This window comes from Gymnoscopelus braueri, assembly GCF_963280865.1.
Source record: "Gymnoscopelus braueri genome assembly, chromosome: 11".
Taxonomy (NCBI): Eukaryota; Metazoa; Chordata; class Actinopteri; order Myctophiformes; family Myctophidae; genus Gymnoscopelus; species Gymnoscopelus braueri.
Window position 1 is genome coordinate 25196393 of NC_137613.1, and position 25339 is coordinate 25221731.

General features: G+C 42.0%; 1 protein-coding gene across 1 annotated transcript; it reads right to left on the reverse strand.

Moving 5' to 3' along the window:
* Nucleotides 1-9509: 9509 nt before the first annotated feature.
* LOC308096013 (uncharacterized protein) lies at nt 9510-18799 on the reverse strand. The gene is made up of 5 exons (XM_080443265.1): nt 18580-18799; nt 13208-13297; nt 12782-12963; nt 10671-10746; nt 9510-10455 (listed from the first exon to the last, which is right to left on the reverse strand). Exons 1-4 carry the CDS (start codon nt 18647-18649, stop codon nt 10696-10698), a joined length of 393 nt encoding a protein of 130 aa, XP_080299391.1. The 5' UTR covers nt 18650-18799; the 3' UTR covers nt 9510-10455; nt 10671-10695.
* Between the last annotated feature and the right edge of the window lie 6540 nt (nt 18800-25339).

Consider the following 25339-nt stretch of genomic DNA (forward strand, 5'->3'; position numbering starts at 1 on the left):
CCGTAGGCAGAGTCAGAGTCAGTTGGTTACTACTTCTCTTACTACTTCAGATTCTGCTACCATAAAGGGCCGTTCACGTCACCAAGCACTATAATGAAAGTGGTATGGACTCTGCCTTCCACTTGAGTTAGTGTACAATAGTGCTTGGTTCCAGGCCTGGAATTTTATCGTTTCATACTTTTTTGAGGGGACAAAGGCCAATGCAAGGCCTTCAAATAAAAGACAGATTGTATTAATTGAATTTATAAGGGTTAAGATTTTCATTTTAAATACAGTAGGCCTACATAGTATAATATAAATAGGTTAAATACAAGTGTTTACTTCAGAATTCAGAATCCCAACAGGACACTGGTGTTTAAAAAACATATTGACAGGAAAGAAGAAAATGAGAAAACTGTGAAATCAGCTGACACTGGGCCTGTGCAGACGGGGCATCAAGGCCACATGTGGCCTCAGGCCTTAGGTTTTATCATTCTCTGAAGACCATAATAAGGCCAGATTGAGGGGCAACGACCTTTATGGTCTCCATGGAATTCGTGCCCTGGTGTGAAGGGCCCTTTGACCTGTGCAAAGCTGGGTACAGATGTATTTGGAAAGACATGCACAGAGCTGACATCATGCCTGATGTCAAAGTACTGACATCACTATCAGTACTGGCCTCAGACTGTCAGGTGATTGGCCACCTCCCAACCCATCGGCTTAGCGGATAGGCCAACCACATGTTGCGTTCAAATGTCACCCGCTTGGCAACCGTCACGCAACACAGCTGAGTTAGACAGATAGATAGGCCTTTATTGATGCCACGAGGGAAATGTAGTCGCCAAGGCTGGTTCAGCAGCACTAAAAGCTGCTTCTAAATAGGGAACTGAGTAGATAGTAGGCATTGTGGTTCCTGAGATGCGTTTGTTGATTTTTTGTATTTACTTTTGTACTTTTGTTTGGTTTTGTAGAACTTTTGTATCGATATTGTAGATGGTATATTGTATATGTGTATTTGATGCATCTCCCCCTCCCTCTCCCCACACACACTTTGAGTGGCAGGCTCACCCAGTGCATCCACTCTCAGACTTCTTATATGTGCCCAGGGACACATTAGCACATCATGAACTATGCACCTCATACTAAGGACCACAATGGAAACAAGCTTGTCCTTTTGATTATGGGTGTTTTCTTTTTTTTATTGGGGACAACTAAATAGCATAGTCATTGCATGTAAAGTAACACATTTTTAAAATATTTTATCACCAGGTAATTTAGGACCAGGTAATTATTAGGGACAGAATAGAGGGGCTAACGCGCACGCACGCACGCACGCACGCACACACACACACACACACACACACACACACACACACACACACACACACACACACACACACACACACACACACACACACACACACACACACACACACACACACACACACACACACACACACACACACACACACACACACACGATTTTATTATTGAATGATTTATCATGAGGGGCAAGGGCAATGTGAAATGTATGAGTGCAATAGAGAGGGTAATGCTACAAGTCATGATTGAAAAGCTTAACATGTACCAAGTGGTTCTGTGGCCAGTGTAATTGGGCTGGACCAAGGCAGAATGGCAGAGGGGGGTTGTGATATACATTTGTAGTTGCTACGGATATTGTGGTTGTGTAATGTTGTAGTAGTGTGACAAATTTATATTTATTTGTTCATTGAAGTTTTAAGATAATTGATGTGGGTTATGTATTTGTGTATATGTGCTAGATAGAAAACACCCCTTGACATGGTGCAGTCCAAGCTCATTTGCTCAGCTGGCTATAAAAAGCTGCCAGTTGACACCACACCAGTAGAGAGACAAACACCACCATGCCAAGGGTGCTGTACAGTTTATCCATGTATGTCATTGGTGATGAATAAATACACCTTCGGGTTAAACCCTACTCCAGGCCTCTGTACTAACTCCAACCGCAAGTCGGGCATTCTCACAAAGCACCAAAAGAGGTTCCCTGTGATAACAGTCAAAGAACAATTTGTTTGTGCTATTTAGCACCATTTGTTTTGAGTGTATAGAGTAATAGGCCAAATTGTTTTCTAAATTAACTCCATAATTAGTAGTAGTCACATCTGAAATCATCCCCGAAGGGGACTTGACTCATTGACAGGAACTTGAGTATGGAACTGTTATTTACAGAGTCCCACAAACCTTTACCATATCAATACTGCATATTTGTAATGGAAAGATCACCAACAATCTCCTCTGAAAGGGATATCAAACCCCGGATTACAGTCATCTTTCTTTTATTTGCCTAATTATGATTATAGGACTTCCTGTGGTGCCTATTCAATTGGAGTATTAATCACTTTCAACCTGACGTCCCTGTTTTGGGACAATGAATAAATAATTCCCCAAAATTGACAAGCTCCCGACACATCATGTGACGCGTTGTGAGTTTGTACATCTGCCATTTTTGAAATAGGGCTTAAATGGTTATGGTGTTAACATGACAGTTGCGAGAATTACATTATTGTATGTATACTTCCTTCAACAGATTATTAGTGTGTAAAAATACTGTTATCGGAGTCAGCAGAATGTTTTTTTACCCAACCTTTATTTGCTTTTTTGCTCATCATGGAACTTTCAATTAAGTTTAACAAAGAAAGTTTCCATTCTATCAAAAAAATTAAGTAAAACAAAGTTACGTTGAGGCATAGACATACAGTATCAATATCAATGATACAATCCATAATAATTCCCCCTTTTTCTGCCTTCTCTGTGCCAATTTCTCAGGTCGTCTGGGACAGGTCTGCTCTCTGAACCCAGAATCAGAAATAAACGTGGAGAAGCAGCGTTCAGTTTTTAATCACCATACCTGGAACAAACTGCCTTATCGTTGAAATGGGTCATACACCTTGCCGTCCTAGAATTCCCATGATGAATTTCATAGGCGAGCATCAGCCCGGCAGCGATTTCCACAGCTGTGTTTTTCCGCTAATTGAGTGTGTATGTGTGCCTAGGCCACGCCCATTTCAGACCACAACACGCTTCTGGTTGGCCATCGCTCTGTTTCAACGCACAGCTGCAGCGAAAAAGGTGAACTTAATTATAGGTGGTCTATGGGAAAATCAATGCATACAAAATAAAAACAAATTCACATACCTTTGTTAAATGTATCAAAATATCTTAAATTACAATTCAGAATCAAAATTAAGATAAAAATAAATAAATAATAGTTAATATGTTAAAGGAGCACTTCACCCATTTTCAACCCATCTTCATATAATTGGTCCTCACTAATACTCATTATAAGATGGCACCATATCTGTCTACTCACTCTGTCTCACTGTTTAGAAACCTGCATATCAATGACAAATCGATGGAGATTCCAGCTAATGGAAAGTCTCTCTTCCTGGAAAATTAGCATGCTGAAATAGAACAACTGTTCTTGCATTAAAAGGAAAAAATTACAATCTTGTTTGAAAATTAGTAGACAGAAATGGTGCCATCTTATGATGAGCATTACTGAGGACCAATTACATGAAGATAGGTTGAAAATCAGTGGTCCTTATTAATAAAATAATTAAAATAAATGCTTAGTGCTTTCATACCAAATTGTGGGAGGTGGTGTGTGCTGCTCCTTTAGGATAGTTAGAAATATGCTACTGATACTGCAAAAAAAAAATTGGATCTACAATAATACTGACTGACGTCTGTACATACAATTTTGTATCTACTTTTTTTTTACAAGCATGCTATTTTTGTGAGGGAGGATTCAAGCCCATCTAAAGCCCCCCTCCCAAATCTACGCCTGATTTAGTTTCTGAATGTATTCTCATGTGCGTCTTCAGATTTCCACCTTGAGAAAAACTTTGACCACAAACTAAACATGTAAAAGGTTTCTCTCCTGTATGAATCCTCATGTGTTTCTTCATATTCACATTTACATTGAAGCTTTTGCCACAAATTTCACAAGTGAAGGGCTTCTCTCCCGTATGAATTCGCATGTGATTTTTCAGCTTTGCACTTTCATTGAAGCCTTTGCTACAAAGTTCACAATTGAATGTTTTTTCCTCTTCATGGCTTCCCATGTGTGATTTCAGGTGTGCTTTTGTACCAAACTGCTTGCCACAAATTGCACAAATAAATGGTCTTTCCCCCGTATGAATCATAATGTGTGCCTTCAAGTTCGAATTTTTACCAAAGGTTTTGCCACAAACTGTGCACAAACTTGGTTTTGATGTTTTTAACATTTTTTCTTTCTTTTCGTGAGTCTTCATGTGGCTCTTAAGATGCTCATTTCGGGTAAACCTTTTATCACAAACTGTACAACTAAAGGCTTTCTCGCCCGAATGGGTGCTCATGTGCCTCTTCCAGATCGAAGGTCGATTAAATTCTCTGACACAAAATTCACATTTTAAGGGTTCCCTCTTTCTATGTTCTGATGATTTTAGCTTCTGGGATGGCTTGTTGCTCAAAGACCGTTTTTTCCCTTTCATTTTGTTCTTTGTTTTTGGTGGGTTTGAAACGGACTGATCTTCCCAGGAGGATTCTTCCGCTTCATCACCGTCTTCAGTGTCAGATTCAGAACCACTACTGGATTGTGATGCTCCCCAGGACTCTACATAGGCTTGTGTTTTCCTGTGTTCACTTGAGGTGCTGGCTAGAGGCTTTTCATCATCATCATTTTCACTTTTTGCTGCAAGTGAGTTCAACGTTGACCCAGCGGCCTCCTCAGGTCTTACAAGTTCCTCCTCCTGTTCCTCTTTAATCTGTGTAGGCCCTACACAGATTGTAGGGTCTAGTTTCACCAGGACCAGACTGGGGTTCCACTCCTGATGTTCAGAAACCTCCTCTTTACACACAGGAAGGGTGGGGAATTCTAGGCAGAGAAGAAAATGAGAGAAACCGTGAGTCACTTAGAGGCTTAATATTTGCATACAATACATTTCTTCTCTTTATAACACTTTAAACCTGCCGTCCCCATTTTGGGCATTCCAAAGATTCTCCTACAGCATATGCAGTGGTGTATGTACAGTCTATCAACAGTGAATATAATGACTAAATATGCAATCTGTCAACAATGACACAGTCATCCTAAACAGGCATGTGTCATGAGTGTACACATCCCAGGTGTGTGTGTGTGTGTGTGTGTGTGTGTGTGTGTGTGTGTGTGTGTGTGTGTGTGTGTGTGTGTGTGTGTGTGTGTGTGTGTGTGTGTGTGTGTGTGTGTGTGTGTGTGTGTGTGTGTGTGTGTGTCACAGTTAAGCAGCAGGAGTCAGTAATCCAAGACCGGACGGAACTGTATGTATGGGGGCTTGGCGTGGCAAGGGAACTTGATAGCTACCGGTGCAAAGGACGGAGAGAATAAAAAAGGTCCAATGTTACTTTATTTGTCCCGAGGGAACTTTGTTTTGGACATACTAGCTGCCACGTAAAAATAGTGAATACATTATACAATTATAGTGCATAACACAAACAATTGGCTTTCTTTTGTGCTGGGGGGGGGGGGGCACGATGAGTCTGTGTTTGATTGTGCACCACATCCCTACTAGCATATCATACAGGGGGTGGGAGGGCTTCACCAGGATAACGTCCAGCTTCCTTCTCAACCTCCCCCTCCACTCCATTGAACTACAGAGCTAGCCTTCCTCACTAGCTTGTTCAGTTAGTGTCCCCTTGTATTGATATTGTTCCCCAGCAGACCACGGCAATGAAGAGGATACTGGTTTAAGCTGTCATTAAACCGTTAGGCCAAAAATATGTTTCCATTCTGGGGCAAACATTTGTTTTTAATTTAGTTAATGAATGGCTCATTGTTCCTATCCCAAATGTAGCGCATTTGCTCCGTCGTTTCAGGAGCATCCCGAAATCAAGACCTCCACTGATCAAGTGGATTCAGCTTTTTTTTTTAAACGCCAATTTTTCAGGTACCTGAATGCGTTTTGTTACTGTTCATATGGTGCTGTCACAGTCACATAAGTAAAGATAAAGTTTGAATGTTTTACTGAACTGGTCTCATTTTATTCATGCCACACATACCGGAATTGTGGCTATCATTCACTCTCAACATGGATAAAAGTATAATAAGCCTTCAGGTGGGGATAGATGATCTATTTGGACATTATAGCATATAGCCAATGTTGGCCTATCGGTCCGATATTGTGTAAAAAAAAAAAAATCCCATCTACCATGCCACATAAAAAATAATCTGCCATGCCTATATTGCTGCGGGGCCAGTTCTGGCCCACGGTTGCCTGTTGCCGACCACTGCAGACTGTAGCAAAGATCCTTAATTAACCAAGACAGCAAATCCCATGCCTCGCCACTAGTATGAATGATTAACGCATTAACACATCAAAAATATAGCACGGATTAAAGGATTTATTTCTCAGTAGCCTCACGTAGCCAGACTATATCACTGCGTGGATATGAGTCTGGTGCTTCCATGAGGACGTTTTTTTCCCCCAAGGGGGCGGGATCAAAACAATGGCCCTCGACGCAATTGGTTAGACCTACAACCAACTACCAATTACAGTCTCCCATATTTGAATCATGGGCCCTGATTGGTCACCCACGTCTTCTGGAGCAGGAAATGGATTCTTTATGGAGCGGTGCCAGACCCAAATCGCAGAGTGCAATTTTTTTTTTGCACTCGCAGATTTGTCAGGTCCCAGGCTAATGTCTCAGCACTGCAGGATCTAGAAAAACTTGTCCATGCAATCATCTTCAGTAGACTTTACTGTAATGGTGTCTTTACAGGGTCTCCCTAAAAAAAATCAATCGGACGACTGCAGTTGATTCAGAACGCTGCTGCTCGAAGTCCTTACTAATACCAAGAAAGTGGAGCAAATCACTCCAGCTCTTACATTTTTGAATGGTTTAGGGCCAGAATGCATTTCTTACCTTGTGCAATATAATTGTATTTCTTTTAAAACACAACTAAAGACTTTTCTGTTTGCCGCTGCCATTGATTGAGTTATTTTCTTGTTCTTCTGCACTGTAATTGTGTTACTTTAACTTATTCTGTTTTATGCATTCCTAAAGTTATTTTATAATTGTGTTTCCTTTGCTTGATGTTTTGTGTAAAGCACATTGAACTGCCTTGTTGTTGAAATGTGCCATACAAGTAAAATTGCCTTGCGTTGTATACTATACAAAGATGCATTTCATTTGTTTAGATAGCCGTGTACAGTATAGCACCTTAACACTGATAAAAGCCATCAGTCATTCATACTCCAGGGAAAGCAATCACTTGATATGTGGATACAATATGTACATTTAAAATGATTATCTCCACCAGCTGAAGCAGGGCGAAGGTTATATTTTAAACCATGTGTGTGTTTGTGTGTCCGCCTGCAGCTAATCTCGCAAGCCATTATACAGAATCAACTTTCATGTGCACAGAGCCAGCACGCCAAGGAAGTCACCGGAGTCCACCAGGGGTCCCTCATTTTTTCCCTCTATACCAAATATCTTCACCGAAAATAGGAAATCTGCAAGCTCAAAGTGTGAGTTTGTAGATGGGCCATTTTGCCAAATGTTTGCCCCAGAATAGAGACATATTTTTGGGCCAAAACAGATCCATCTGTTTAGTGACATGTTTGCCCCAGAATAGAGACATATTTTTGGGCCAAAACAGATCCATCTGTTTAGTGACAGTGTCCTCTTCATTGCTGTGGTCTGCTGGGGGTTAATATTATCAACACAACACAAGGGGACACTAACTAACCAAGCTAGTGAGGAAGGCTAGCTCTGTAGTTCAAATCAATGGAGTTGAAAATTAAATGGATAATCTGGAGACGGGTGCAGACAGAGGAGAGGTTGAGGAGGAAGCTGGGATGCTATTCTGATGAAGCCCTCCCACACCCTCTATATGCTAGTGGGGATGTGGAGCCCCCGGCACCCAGCACAAAAGAAAGCGATTGCTTGTGTTATGCACTATAATTGTATGTATTTACTATTTTTATGTGGCAGCTAAAATGTCCTTGACAAAGTTCCCTAGGGACAAAATAGAGTAACATTGGACCTTTATTTGCTCAACCGGTAGCTATCAAGTTCCATAACTATGCCCCCATACATACAGTTCTGGTCTTGGCACACACACACACACACACACACACACACACACACACACACACACACACACACACACACACACACACACACACACACACACACACACACACACACACACACACACACACACACACACACATGTAAACATGTCATCGTTGACAGATTGCATATTTAGTCATTACATACCAGTCTCAGTAGTCAGTGTATTCACTGTTCAGTCTGTATATCCACTAATGCGACAGATGTACTATATATTAAGTTAACTAATATATTCATATTATATTTATATTGTGATACATGGTCCATGACATGAAATTCCCCATGGGGATTTAAGGTCCGTCTGTCTGCATATCATCCAACATTGTTTCAATCATCCCTGATGTTGCCCCCAAAGTCTTATCTGAATGTACTGCTGATAGGGGGAACAGAAACATGAGGCTGAGGGCAAAGCCAAAGTGCAGTCACTACGTTTTTGGACACACCGACTTATTTGTGTATCCCAACGGTCAAATTAGCCTTTGTTATTTTGGGCGATAAACAATTACCTCAAGAACAGATGTACAATTAGTGTAATATCACTTATATGCCGATATCTCGTTTGGCTGACCAGTTGAATCAGTTGTAAACCCATTTTTAGTTACTGCACTTTGGCTTTGATAGGGCAGAGTACAGAGAACTACACAGAACTACACATTAGGCTACTACACAGTGCTACACAACTGCGGACGCTTCTATCATAATAAACTGGTTGGTTTACTCACCCATCATGACAGAGACAGAGGGACGCGGTTTATTTGACAACATTAAACCATAGAGTTATATTCTGCTTATATTGCATTAAACAGCTATCTGTAAACAAAAGAATGTTTCCGGGTGCACCACGCTTCGCGCATGGCAAGTAGGCCTACACGTTTTATAGGCAGGTGCTGCATGGTGATTTAATTTTGTTGCCATCTGCTGGTGATGTTCTGTACAGATCCTATTTGATGCCTGAGCTATCCAAGGCACAATACTGTTATATTAAAAAACGAACATATTATTTTTAAATATATATTTCAAGGACACCCAAATTTGATATGCATTAAGCCACAGACCCCCCCCTTCTTTTAATCTCTGTGACCCCTAATTTAAGAGCATGTTGTTAGACACATTTTGATTTGTTCTGATATAGTCTGTTATTTTTGTCCTGTAACTGTAATAGACATCATTGTACATTTACATATTATTTATATAGCAATATATTGCTGGGGACCACCTGGAACCTGGACCCCACATTTAGAACCACTGGTCTAATATAATTATGGTCTGCAATAATTTTATAAAAGAGGAGGTATTTTCAGGCGAGTTGTTAACCTGTATGGCTAAAATGTAAAGTTATTATGATGAACAGAGGAGAGACTGAGTAGAATATCAAATTTTATTAAGAACAGACGGTAAGAAACATTTGTGCATTGAGACTCCAGACAGGAAACATGAAATAAAAAACACATTATGTTATACTGTTGAAGTTTATGCGGGATTTCATGATGTTTGGTCCAAAATAATAATAATTTTGGGAGAGACAGAAATATGCTTTTGAATACAAACTGTGACGATAAAATGCACACACATACACACAGCATGTGGAATGAAACATTTACGCATTATTTAAGAAAAAATATAAAGAAAAAAAAACATTTAGCACGCATACCAAAATCATCTCAGTCACACACAATGCATAAGTGCCAAGTTTGTAAAGAGAAAGTGCCTCATATTCCAATATTCACAATAACACCATGGGGGAAAAACAGGATACTGTAAGACTGTTTGGTTTTCTATTTTTCCTCCCACATTCATAATAACGTGAAGGTACAGTGAAAAACATTTTAAAAAAAGAGTGGTTTTGTCTTTTACAGCAGTGGTTCCCAACCTTTTCTGAATCAGCGGCAACTTCTCTAATCTCTAAAGAGTTTGCGGCCCACCCACCTGACCACTTAACACGGCAGTGGACAGATGGGTGAGCCACGTGCATTTTTCAGAGCATGTTTATTTGAATGATCAATGAATGAATTGTGTGTTGCAGCTTGTATGAATGTCAATAACATAGAGTATACTTTAAGTTCCTATTTATTCTCGGGGCCAACCAGTGGACCCCGGACCACAGGTTGGGAATTGTTGTTTTACATGTTCTAGAAGACAGTGATTGATGCTGTTTGAAGTGAAGTGAGTTGTGTTGCCTTTCAAACTGTGACAGTTGCCATTCTGGAGAGAAACAGCAGCCATTTTAGAGGGACAACACGTCAAAGGTCAGGCTGGTGAAGGTGACCCCCCCCCCCCCCCCTGCCCAAAAAAAATAAAATAAATGGTGACATCAACGTAGAATTCCATCACCACACCCACCATCACCTGAAATACAAAATTATATCTTATCATCATATCATACAGTGTGTTCTAATAGAATCGTGCAATATGAAAAATTACAATTAAATTGTGTGTGTGTGTGTGTGTGTGTGTGTGTGTGTGTGTGTGTGTGTGTGTGTGTGTGTGTGTGTGTGTGTGTGTGTGTGTGTGTGTGTGTGTGTGTGTGTGTGTGTGTGTGTGTGTGTGAGAGAGTAACTCACCTCAGTGTGTCTGTGTGTAGAACTCTCATAGTGTGTGTACAAGCTGCAATGACACCAACAGTAAACTCCAGTGAACCTGCAATGGGAAAAAAAACATGAATGAAATTGAAATGTGAATTATGTTACAAGAACCTCCAGCACTAGAATTCCACTAGTAGCTATAGCTACAGGACCGCAGGATTACTGTTGGTTTTCTATCCTACTGGGGCCTCTAGTCGTGCTGACTTTCTATGTTACCAGGACATCTGGTACTGCTGCTTTTCTATCCTATCGGGACCTTTAGCAAGTAAGTAGCCTTATAAACTAAAGGATCCCAAGCCATGAGGCCCATAGGTCAGGAGCCTATCTCCTGTTACTGTAGGGTGAGGCAACTTGATGTACAAGTACGCCTCCTGGACATGACACCAGTATGTTGCAGTAACTTACCCCAAATCCAACCCTTGATGCTGAGTGCCACTTTTATTGTCTTTAGTATGACTCAGCCTGGAATTGAACCCCGATGTCCTTAGGGCGGACACTCTACCACAAGGCCACTCCTGGTAGGACCTCTAATATGGCTGGTTTTCTTTCCTACCAGGACCTGTAGTGCTACTGTATACTACTGCTGGCAAGTTGTATAATGTATGTGAAACTATATCTCAAACTCTTTAATAAATCACATTACTGTTTTTTTTTCCAGTAGACTGTCTGCAACAGACTACCCCCCTACTACACACACACACACACACACACACACACACACACACACACACACACACACACACACACACACACACACACACACACACACACACACACACACACACACACACACACACACACACACACACACACACACACACACACACACACACACACACACAGACAGTTCCCCCTTTCCCTCCATCTTATCTCTCCACCTCCCATCTCCCTCTCATTTCTTTCATCTCTCTCCCTTTCTCTCTTGAAAATCCAAGTGGAAAATTACTTTTGGATGAATCATGAAAGTCGAACAGAATGCCTCAGGACATCACTGACAGTAGAAAACAAGGTTTTGCCGTGTGTGTGTGTCCAGCCAGCATACCGACAAATACAAAGAGGCCACTGTGTTTATGTCTGTGTGCATGCTCAGCTGCATATGTGCGCAAGCCTGTGCGTGCGTGTGCACACTGTGTGTGTGTGTGTGTGTGTGTGTGTGTGTGTGTGTGTGTGTGTGTGTGTGTGTGTGTGTGTGTGTGTGTGTGTGTGTGTGTGTGCGTGTGTGTGTGCGTGTGTGTGCGTGCGTGTGTGTGTGTGTGTGTGTGTGTGTGTGTGTGTGTGTGTGTGTGTGTGTGTGTGTGAGGATGCGTACATGCATGTGATAACCAGCTGTTGAAGATTGCAGCCAACTGTGTTGTCAAACTCATTTTAGGTGGAGGGTTGGATCAGTCTAAATGAGATTTCATGTAGGTCTGTGCAACGCTGACGACATGCACCAAAGCTGTCACACAGGACTCTGTTACCCGCTGTGTTAGCTACACACACAGCATGTGTTCATCTGCTGCACAGTAACATCCTCAGTGTTAATTTAACCACTTGAACTCTAGCCTCCCTGTTGTGGGGAGAACATTCTGGCAAAAATAGCTGATCTACAACGCATAGATCAGCTATTTTCGCAGAAGAGTATAGGGCTTAAGTGGTTACTCCAAGAGTGTACAAGAAGATTAACACTGATGAGTTTATGGTGTGCTTCCGTAGTTTCATTGATGATGATTGATTGATTAAATACAATTTATTTTTATCTTTATTTCCTTCTCCCAAAACATCCCACAGGCCAGATTGGACCAGACCGGTAGTTTGACACCCCTGTCATGACTCATGAATAATGTTACTAACTCACAACGGAAAAATAAAGTTGGCACATCCAGCTCCAAAGGTATTTTTATAACATATTTTTGATGGTAATAAAAATACCATTGGAGCTGGATCCAATGTGCAGACTTTATTCCAGGACACACACACACACTCTCACTGCAACTGCTGGTTGCAGTGAGATTTGAGCATGTCGTTTTAATTAAATGCAGATCATTTGTTTTTTTACATTATTGATTCACTCCCACGATGATTTCACACACAAGTGTTTCCTGTCTTACCCATGTGACAGGAAGTGATGCAGCCTTGCTAAACTGGACCTGCTCCCTCTCTGTGGTTGTCATGATGGTCACTGGAGTAGCGGTCATCTCCGGTCCCTCCTCGTCAAACACCACATCCTCTTCCGGTTCTAAATCTTCGTCAACACCAAGAAACTTATCCAACTCATCGGTACTGGCATTACCTAGGAGACACACACAAACGTATGTAAATATGTTTGCGTGTGCATGCGTGCGTGTGTGTGTGCATGTGTGTGCGTGTGTGTGTGTGTTTGTGTGTGTGTGTGTGTGTGTGTGTGTGTGTGTGTGTGTGTGTGTGTGTGTGTGTGTGTGTGTGTGTGTGTGTGTGTGTGTGTGTGTGTGTGTGTGTGTGTGTGTGCGAGTGTGTGTGTGTGTGTGTGCGTGTGTGTACAAGAGAGAGAGACATACTGTAGAAACTATATTCAAATGTAGAATTGTAGTCGATGTAGTCAGGGCTTGGTGTCGCATCCTCAAAGTCATCATACTGGGACTGGACCCCTGAAAGACACCCAGACAACACCAAACAATAAGAACTATTAGACATTATTAATAACAAAAAACATACATACACTAAACATCACCAACATGGTTCAAATAACAAAAAGCGTTTTCGGGGTTATGGAAAGAAACCCTGTTCTGACTCACTGCAGGGACAATGTCCTCATTGCAAGGACAATGTCCTCACTGCAAGGACACTGTTCTCACTGCAAGGAGCCAAGGACACTGTCCTCACTGCAAGGACACTGTCTTCACTGCAAAGACACTGTCTTGACTGCAAGGAGCCAAGGACACTGTCCTCACTGAAAGGACACTGTCCTCACTGCAAGGACACTGTATTCAATGCAAGGAGCCAAAGACACTGTCCTCACTGAAAGGAGCCAAGCACACAGTCCTCACTGCAAGGACACTGTCCTCACTGCAAGGACACTGACACTGCAAGGAGCCAAGCACACAGTCCTCACTGCAAGGACACTGTCCTGACTACTACCTCTCAGGATAGTAGTTAGTCACTCACTGCAAGAACAGGCATGTGAGGAGGACACATGTCTCAACCCCCACAACATGATGAAGATGTATGTCTTCTGAACGTCATGAATACGAGGGTCTTCAGTACTGTAGGTCTGGGTTCAGTCAGTCAGAGCGTGTGAATTCCAACTGTCAGTCACAGTTCAGCACCAGTTACATTACATTACAGTTACTTTAAAAATAAACTGACACACACGCACGCACGCACGCACGCACGCACGCACACACACACACACACACACACACACACACACACACACACACACACACACACACACACACACACACACACACACACACACACACACACACACACACACACAGGCAGATGAATCAATATCCGGGGAAGAGGACCTTAAGGAATAAGATATTCCCATCGTCAGATGTGGTCTCTGTGTGTGTGTGTGTGTGTGTGTGTGTGTGTGTGTGTGTGTGTCAGCCCTCAGAGACAAGCCCTCAAGCACTATCTGACATTTGGTGGGAATTAAGTTTTAATTTATCAGCAGTGACATACACTCCTACACTGTCTGTCTCTTTCAGCTTTCTTACTGTCTGTCTCCGCTAGCTCAGATGCCTTGTGGCTTTAGAGTGTCCGCCCTGAGACTGGGAGGTCGTTGGTTCAATCCCTGGTCGAGTCATACCAAGGACCATAAAAATGACATACAGTAGGAAACCATTGACTCCCTGCTTGGCACTTAACATGAAGAGTTGGATTTGGGTAAAGCCCTGTGACACATAGCATCATGTCCAGGGGGTGTACTTGTCCTTCAAGCTGCCTCACGCTACGGAAACAGGACATAGGCTCCTGACCTATGACCATGGCTTGGGTTCCCAAGGCTACTTACTTACTTACTTACTTACAATCTGTCTCTCCTGCATTGTCTCTCCCGCTCAGCTTTCTTACTGTCTGTCTCTCCTACACTGTCTCTCTCTTAGCTTTCTTACTGTCTGTCTCTCGGTCCATTTATACTCCTGCAAAGTTTGGAGGGTGAGATAGACGGGACCAGGGCCGTCTGTGCTCTGTGGACATTACTAGGCTCTCTAAGCTACGGGGCTTGATGCAGTGGACGCGTAGAAAGTATGAACGTCCCTGCCTACCATCTGTCTCCCCCTCCAAACTTTGCGGGAGCATATGGGGCTCTTTACTGTCTCTTTTTCTTTCAGGTCTGTCTCTCCCATACTTCCTCTCAGCTTTCCTGCAGTCTGTTTCTCCTACACTGTCTCCCTCTGCTTTCCTATCTCTCCGTCACCCTCTCAACTTTCCTATACTACTCTGTCTTCTCCCTCTAAAGCTTTCCTATACTCTGTCTGTCCTACACAGTTTCCCTCTCGGCTTCCCTACTGTCTGTCTCTCCTACACTGTCTCCCTCGCAGCTGTCCAACAGTCTGTTCTTCCAAGCTTCGCTCTACTTTCTAAATAAAGCGATTGCCTAAAATAATAACATATAAAAAGATTTACAGAGTTCCAGAGGGGTTTGAACCCGTGCTGGCCTGTGGCTCTGCACGCGTGGTCATTGTGATAAATCGTTTGTCTGTGTGTGTGTGTGTGTGTGTGTGTGTGTGTGTGTGTGTGTGTGTGTGTGTGTGTGTGTGTGTGTGTGTGTGTGTGTGTGTGTGTGTGTGTGTGTGTGTGTGTGTGTGTGTGTGTGTGTGTGTGTGTGTGTGTTTGCATGCTTCTCTCCCTTTAGTGCTAATTGTGTAGACAGAAACCCACCCTTTCCCGTGTGTTTTGCTGAGAACTGAGTGGGCTGTTGGAAATTATTATCCTGTAGGTGTGCTGAGATCACATCAATGTTCCAACTAATTTGATACATTCCTGGTTTTGGAACTGTTCATATGAAAGCCAAACACTCTACCAGATTATTTGTCAGGACTGTGGTTGTTATATATTAGCAGTAGACATTTATAGGGTCAGTATTAGTTGTCCAATAGCTGTAGCAGCATTTTAAATGAAGTCGTAATTAAAACCAGGTGTTTCTCACAGTATGACTCACTGACTGACAGCTACGTAATATGATCCCTACAGTGTGTGTGTGTGTGTGTGTGTGTGTGTGTGTGTGTGTGTGTGTGTGTGTGTGTGTGTGTGTGTGTGTGTGTGTGTGTGTGTGTGTGTGTGTGTGTGTGTGTGTGTGTGTGTGTGTGTGTGTGTGTGTGTGTGTGTGTGTGTGTGTGTGTAGATCATGAGTTATGTCAGCATCAGAGATTTCTTAAAAATAAACGTAAAAAGGAAGAAAGAAAAGAAACATGTATTTGTTCAGATCTGTGTAGAGAGAGGAGAGGAGAGGAGAGGAGAGGAGAGGAGAGGAGAGGAGAGGAGAGGAGAGGAGAGGAGAGGAGAGGAGAGGATATAGAGGACAGGAGAGGAGAGGACAGGAGAGGAGAGGAGAGCAGTACAGCGCTGGGTGTTGGCTCTGTGACAAACGTGTCTACACAAAACAGCTGGACGGATGCACGTGCGTGCAAACACACTCACACACACATACACAATCACTCATACACCATCTCTTCTCAGAACACATTTTTGCTCTCAGTGAGCTGCGAAGGTTGTCCTTAAAACACATTAACAATGAAAAATGTACAATAGTACGTACATCTAGTTTAGAAAGCTGAAAGTGTAACAGTAGGAGAGACAGACAGCAAGAAGGGAGCTGAGAGGGAGACAGTGTATAGCAGAGACAGACAGTGGGAAAGCTGAGAGGGAGACAGTGTATAGCAGAGACAGACAGTGGGAAAGCTGAGAGGGAGACAGTGTATAGCAGAGACAGACAGTGGGAAAGCTGAGAGGGAGACAGTGTATAGCAGAGACAGACAGTGGGAAAGCTGAGAGAAACGTTGTTGGGGAAAGTGAGATCTATAACTGTTTATTCCACAGCACTGAAAAATAGCGAACCACCTTGAACAAATACGCCATTCTGATTGGCCAAAACATGCCACATGGGGGTAAATCAATTTTCTATAACATTAACGAAAACAGACAAAAGTTTTGTATATAGAATTTGTTCACAGCTACAAACATATATACAATAAACCATATTTTAGCGTACCATACTGTACAATGTACTACTAATTAAAGTTGTTGTAAGTGACACTTTTTGGTTAGAAACAAAACTTTTATTGTTAACAAGTGATTATGATTGCTGTAGGGATCAACAGGGATCTTCCCGTCTCTCCAGGTCTTTATTAAACAGAAAATACATTTTCAGGTGGGTTATAAATGTCATGCACTCAGGAGAGAGAACCCTACAAAGATCATTTATCAGCTCATGTGTTTCGGTTCCAATTTTGCCTATTGTTTCATCACTCTGAATTTCACTTGTTTATCCTGTATCTCTCCTGATTGGATACAATTGGTATCCCAGCCTGGAAATATATTTTCTATTTACTAAAGAGCTGGAGGGACAGTTAGGCCCCTGTTACTGAAAAAAACACTCTATGGGAAACTATTCAACACTTATTTAACAAAAGAATAGCACCTTTAATGTAAGTAATGCAGTGACACGTGGGTCATAAAAAATATGGAACTTTATCCTCACTTAATGAATGGATGACAACATGGCCCTTTTAATGTCCTAATTATAATGATTTTGCAATAGGACTGCAACTATTGATTAGGGATTATTCTAATGACTAGGCCTACTTCTCAATTCATGAAATAATAGAGAAGCATGATTAGATTCAGTTTTTTTATATACATCAACGGATCAACGTGGACATTTTTAAATAGATCATATTATAATCGCCTTAATCGATTAGTGTGATTAGCCACTTAAGCCCTACTTCATACACAACGGTGTTCTTCATACACAAAATAGTGAAAATAGCCGATCTACAAGCTCACAATGTGTTGTTTTATTAAAATTGATTATTAGTATTTATAAATCATTCAATTTGATTAACTGTTGCACCCCTGCTTTGCAAGTTAACCATGGTATAGCCAGATAATAATGCATTGTGAACAAGTTGGAGCAAGTTAGCTATGAGAAAATACTGCACTTCAGGGGAGGTAAATGGACGTGTTGCACACCGCTGTCATGCAGTTATTTTCTCATGAGTAGGTTAACCCCCTTTGGTGTAGTATACCCTAATGTATTGTAAGTGTAGAAACGGTATTGTTTCTGTTTGACAGCCCCAAGTGGGAGCATATACATACTATAGAAACCAGTGGACCAAGAACTTGACACTCGTGGGACCCCACGGGAAATATACCACTACTGCTGCTGCTTCTATAAGTACTACTACTACAACTACTAATACTACAGTTACTGTTACAACTGTAACTTACTTTACACTACTGATAGTAATACTAATGCAGCAATACCGCTATTACTAATACTATAATTAACTACATGAACCCTAGCGTCCCTGTTTTGGGCTGAACATTAAACAAAAATAGCTGATGCGACACATTGTCAACTTGTAGATCGTCTATTTTTGGCAGTGATCTTTACTGTAGAGCGAAGGCAGGAGAGGGCCCAGGGGGGACTAGCTGCGCTCAACTAAGTTTCTAGGGTTTAAGTTGTTGAAGCTAATAATAGTCATGTTAATGATAATAACATACATTCTCTCAACATAAACAATACAAAAAGGCTTTGATTTTAAACACACACACACACACACACACACACCCATCCACACACACACACGCACAAGTGCACACACTCACACGTGCGTGCAAAAACTGGGCACTGCACACATGCAAAGCCAATCTGGCACACACACACATAGGAACACATGGATGCCCTCTCTGTACTCACCCTGGTTCAGCAGTAACACTCCTGTGAGACAAATGGAGAGAAAGCCCATCCAGCAGGACTGACTGTGCATGGCGTGTGCGTGTAGGAGTGTGTGTGTATGTGCGCGCGCTTGTGCGTGCGTGTGTGTGTGTATGCGTGTATGTCTTGTGTGTGTGTGTATGTGTGTGTCCGAGAGAGAGAGAGATCAACAGAAAGTGAGAGAGAGTGTGTGTTTGGGGTCTGGCCACACTCTCCTCAGATCAGTGAATGAAAGAACTCTGTGAGAGAGAGAGAGAGAAAGAAAGTGAGAGAGAGAGAGAAGAGGAGGAGAGAGAGGACAGGGTGAGGGGTGTGTGTTTGCATGCAAGGGAGAGGAGAGGAGGAGAAAGGAGTGAGGGGGTGGGGGTGGGGAGAGGAAGGAGGAATGGAGGAAGGAGGGAGAGAGAGAGGGAGAGGGAGAGAAAGGGGGGGTGGCAAGAGGGACCCTCTCAACTCTTCCTGCCAAGGATTCTTTATCAGACTCACAAAACCACAGACTGACAGAAAGACACATTTTACACTGGTGCAAGACAAAAGAAGAATGGAGAGACGAGCTGTTTGTCTCTCATCTCTGTTTCCATTTTAGAACGACTAAATCACATTTCTTCCCCTTCTCCCGTTTAAAGCGGGTCGACCAGATGTCCCGAATCACGCAGGAGGACATGTCTTGCAAATGTCACCTCTTGTGTTCCTGTGGCCTGCCGTGAGGGAAACGTCGTCCCCATTCATTGTGAATGAACTCATAAATGAGTGTATTTGCAAGTGTTAACTCATGCTGTAGGCCTCCTGTCGTTTAGGAAGTGAGTCTGTCTGAATGGATGAGCTCCCATCAAGCGGCTCATCCTGCGTGCAGCAGGGGGTCAATCAATCCACGTCACACCTGAATGCTGGCGGGTTGCCTCTGCCAAAATGCCAGCCGTAGACAATAGACTAACCTTTTAAACCTGGCACCCCTGTTTCAGGCATGTCATCATAGGCGAGTAATGTTCAAAAATAGATAAGATAGCAGTTCTACGAGCTAATAATGCGTGCTCGTAGATCTGCTATTTTGGCATACCAAAACAAAGAGAAGTGGTTCACTTTCAACTTTATAGTCACATTACAAGTTTACAGGTGTAAAACAGTGGTCAAAAGTAGTCCTAAGAATAGAGACTAGAGAAAGAAGCAAAGAAAACAAAACAAGCCGCCATGTCAAATTTGTATCCATTCAGAAATTAGACACAACATCCGTTCAGTTTAATTTGTTTGAATTTGGAAATATTTACTCTCTCTCTCTCTCTCTCTCTCTCTCTCTCTCACTCTCTCTTTCTCTCTCTCCTGCTCTTCCGCTTTCTCTTTATCCTCCCCCCCTCTACACTTTACCCCCTGCTGAGCACAGAGGACTGAGGAAGTGTGTGTGTGTGTGTGTGTGTGTGTGTGTGTGTGTGTGTGTGTGTGTGTGTGTGTGTGTGTGTGTGTGTGTGTGTGTGTGTGTGTGTGTGTGTGTGTGTGTGTGTGTGTGTGTGTGTGGGGGGGGGGGGGGGTAGCTCCTCCTTTCTCCTGTTAAAAATCACCACCAAACATCTGGAGTGATGAAGAACAGAGTCCTACACTTACACAACACACAACTATATACACACATCTACACTACACAGCATACACCCACACAACTCAGAAAGGGAAACTAAAAAGAAACATGTTTTGGTTGCAGCATGGCCTGACACACACACACACACACACACACACACACACACACACACACACACACACACACACACACACACACACACACACACACACACACACACACACACACACACACACACACACACACACACACACACACACACACACACACACATGCTCACAAACGCACACACACATGCTCACAAACGCACGCATGCACGCACAAACACGACAGTGTTTGTCTAATTTGGCTGCTTTAGCATGTAATGTGACCTTATTATGTCAACAAAGCTTCTTGAATTGAGAGTGATCCGTACAGTATGGAGAGAGAGAGAGAGAGAGAGAGAGAGAGAGAGAGAGAGAGAGAGAGAGAGAGAGAGAGAGAGAGAGAGAGAGAGAGAGAGAGAAATATTGTTTTTGAAACTTTGGCAATGGAAACGTGTTTTCAAATGCCAATAAAGTTGAATTGAATTGAATTGAATTGAATTGAATTGAATTGAATTGAATTGAATTGAATTGAATTGAATTGAATTGAGGAAGAGAGAAAGAGATATTATGTGACCCTCATGTACACTATAAGATAATCATTCTGTGACATTCAGTAACACTTCGTAATGTTCCAAGTGTCCTGGACAGTCTGTCTGTCTGTCTGTTGTCACAATAGCTCGATTTTAGTGAATGATCAATAGGCTGACCCAAAGAGATGATTCATTTTGGGGTTGAAAGGGTCCAGTGTTTGCCAGTAGCTCAGTCATACTATAAGACAAGTAGCTGCCAGTCTCTCCGCCTAGTCCATAATGACTAATGACTTTTACTCACGCTCATTACTGTGGCGCTTTTGCTCTTGGTCTATTTGGGGCATAGACTGTGTATTCCTTCTCTTACTCTGCTATGCCAATACAGTACAAATACTGTATTCATATACATATAGATGCAGATTTTTCTTTACCCGGTGTAATTGTATATGTCTCACTAACCGTTGAATTTAACTATTCGTATACTTGGGAATACAATGTTAACATACTGTTAGTGCATCCTGACTATACACTTATACGTACACATGTTAAAAGCTCTGTCACCACGCTAATTCTCAGGCCGTACATGTGCTGAGAGGGCCAAGAAAGATTTCTGTAGTATACTGTACCTGGTTTCTTTCTGCTACTCTTTTCCTCATCCCCGTGCATTACTACAGGCTGACTCTTTTTCTTTATTATTATTTGTATTTGTTACTCCTAGCTCTATCTCCTTTTCTGTATCTGTCCTCTGTTTCTCAAAAGATGAGTTATCACATCAAAGAGAGCATTCTCCATGTCCATCTCCATTTGTAGCTTTTACAGTTTGTTTTATTCCATCACACAGAGTTACAAAGTAGCTTCAGTAGCTAGATACTTTTACTAACTTGTAGTGTAGCTAGAAACTTATTTTGAGAGAGAGCCTTTTGTGTAACTAGGTTACTTTTTAAGAAGAGTAGCTATTAGCTTATTTTTTATATTAATGTATTTTGATATTTTTGTGGCATTTTCAAGCCTTTATTTGATAGTGATAGATAGATAGTGGAGTGAGATTCAAATCCGGGTCAACTACAGGTGAGCCACCGGGGTGCTCCAGTAGATCATTTTTTAAAGTCGCTTCTCAACACTGAAAGGGTCAGCGGCGAAGGTCAAATTCAGTTGTGTGTCAGGAACATAGAAAGAGGCTGTCAGGTTCAGTGTTTTATGAGTGTGTGTGCGTGCATGTGTGCATGCGTGCGCGTGTGTGTGCGTGTCTGTCAGGAGGTGAGTGGTTGCATATGTGCTTATTGTTTTATTCCATACACCCATGTGTTTCTTGGTTGCTCCCTGTCAATCTCCTTTCATTTAATTATCCACGCCCACTCATCAGCTCATTGATTTCCAACCAACCAAGTTTGGACTCTCACACCTGCACACCATACTACTACTGATTTCACTGCTATTTAAGCCCTGCTGTCCGTCTGAACTCAGCTAGACTGTAATTTGTTTATGCTCTGAGTCTGTTTGAGTGTGCACTGTGCCCTATTACAAATAACTCAAGAACTGAAGGGCCTGAACCTGGTGGTAATGATCAGTTGTAAGACTGTCCTGTCCAAATAAGATTTTACAGTCTGATATGTGAAGACTAAGAAAACAAAGGGAATGCTCGTACATCCACATAACAAAGGGAATTTCCACAGAGGTTTGGCAGATATATATAGAAATCTAGTTCTTTAATGATGAGCCATAGTGAACATTTTTAAAAGTGCTACCAAAAAAAAAAAGGTGTAAAGGTGGAGATGCATGTTTCTGTTCAAAAACCATCCCCAGTCTGCCATCTGGCTCTGCAGGAGCCGTCTGAGGGTTGGTCTACCCTGTGGTCTGTGTGTCTGTCTGAGTATCCAAACTGATCAGCACCACATTTCTAGTGCACACTACCAGTGGTGGAAAATAACTTTTTTTTTTACATTTACTGTGCTTAAAGGGGTAGTTCACCCCCCAAATAACTTTTTTTCTATTGATTACTCACCCCATGGAGCCTTGAATTCATGGATATTTTTTTGTTTTTGTCGCATTCCTTCCTTTATTATTTGATTATAATAAATTTAGCCCCATTGATTCCGGTAGGAGACACAAATGCATTTGTGTCTCCTACCGGAATCAATGGGGACACATTTATTATAATCAAATTATTGGCTTAGGAATGTGACAAAAACAAAAAAATATCTATGAATTCAAGGCTCCAGATGGTCAGTAATCAATAGAAAAAAAGTTATTTTGGGGGTGAACTACCCCTTTAAGTACAATTTTGAGGCACTTTTACTTCTACTCCACTACATCTCAGAGGCAAATGTTGTACTTTTACTCCACTTCAATTATTTGAAAACTTTAGTTACTAGTTACTTTATAGATTTGGATTCTTATTACAAAACATACATCAACCACTTCAGCCCTATTTAAAACTTTGGCTATCTGAAAATAGCCTTGTTGTGAGCTTGTAGATCTGCTATTTTCAAAAGATTTTAATACAATTTATACATATGATAGCCTACCTTGTGAAACGGGACATTCTGCATAATGAGAACTTTTGGTACTTTAAGCATATTTTGAAGCCAATACTTTTGTAGTTTTACTCAAGTAGATTTTGATTACCAGACTTTCACTTGTAACAGACTATTGCAGTATTGATACTTTTACTTAAGCAAAAGAAAAAGTTATTTTTCCACCACTGCTCACTACCAGTAGAACACAGAAGTGCCTCCACTATTTAATTTCTTTCACATACGTTTTATACTTTTTGAAATATTTAAGTTTTAGTTTATAATGGAGGGGCTCTGAAACTCCATAAACTCGGCTGAAAAGTTTATGGCCATGTTTGCCCAATTTTGGAGTCATATGATATGTCATAGACGACTGACTTAGATGACTGTCATCACAGCCACAACTGAGATCCACATTGGAGCCACATTGTTCCCATGTGTAATCCCGAGATCCACATGATTCGATTTTTATATACATAAATACTGCATTATACCGATAGCTACATATGTGCAGTGCAGTATACAGGTTTATAGTCTATTATAATGGTTGTATAGACTGTATAGGATCACAGCCTCACAATCTACAGTTTCACAGATGCTGTTTTGTTTTGTTTTGTTTAATTTGACCCACAATTTGGAGGATTGTCTAAGAACAAGAACTGCGATGTTGTGAGTTGTGACAGCTGTATTGTATGTGACAATAAAACCATTTAACTTTTTTAAACTGTTCCATACCCTTCTATTTTGTTCTGTTATGGTCTATAACATTGTATTTGATCATGTAATGTCCCAATTTTGTATGTTCTGTAACATTTTATTTTGTTTTAACTTTCTGTAAAGTTCTGTGATCTTACAGTGGTTTGAACACAGCCCAGCAGACAGCGTGTGACTTGGCAAGGTTATAACTCTCAGCCTGCACTGCAGTCACTGTGTGTGTGTGTGTGTGTGTGTGTGTGTGTGTGTGTGTGTGTGTGTGTGTGTGTGTGTGTGTGTGTGTGTGTGTGTGTGTGTGTGTGTGCGTGTGCGTGTGCGTACGTGCATGCATGCATGCACGCAAGCAAGCAAGAGAAATGGAGACAGCCTGAGAAAGAGGGGTGCCTGGAATGGAAACAGAGTGGAAGACAGATAGATAGAGACACATTGGCCTGACTGCTGCTTACTGTAACTGTATGTACAGTATATACGAGAGAGAGAGTTCAGTGAGTTCCATGTCCCATAGAAATCATCTCTGTTCAATAAGTGTACATGTCAAGTATTTTTCTCCCCCCCAAAAGGAGCTTTACAGTTCCTTTGACTTTGCTCTATCTTTTCCCCAATTTAGTATTCCATATTATCCTATGAATTCTAAGTTTCATCCTCCAGAATTTGGTGAATGCAACAGTATGCACAGCTAACGCACCGCAACAAAACCAACAAGCCAGTGACTTCTTCATTGACGGGTCCCACGGGGTTACGGGGGGAGCGCTTGTTTTTGTTTCACTCAACGTTGCTGCTTACTTCCTCATCCATTCAGTGCTCTCATCGTGCTCACACACACACAGTGCTCTCGTCGGTATTTCGCTGTGTGACGTTGCACCTCATCTGAGTTGCTTGCCCTGCGTCAACCTTGGAACCTCTGAGCCACTCTAATACCCTTGGCACTCAGCATCAAGGGTTGGATTGGGGTTATAGATCCCTGCGACATTCAAGCGTCATGTCCAGGAGGTGTACTTGTACTTCATGTGACATACCAGCATCACGGCCAGGGGATGTACTTGTACTTCATGTGACATACTAGCATCACGTCCAGAGGGTGTACTTGTACATCAAGCTGCCTCACGCCAAGGAAACAGGAGATAGGCTCCTGACCTATGGGCCACATGGCTCAGTAACCGTTGGTTCCCCAGACTACTTAGTTATTGGCAGGAATGACCCCAAGGACCCCATGTGAACACAGGGAGAAACATGCAAATACCACACAGAAAGCCCCCCATCATGGACAGAGAAGGCGATAAGCTTGTGCTGAGCAATGCAATCTAAAGCCAAATATGTGGGCGTTGGACGCAA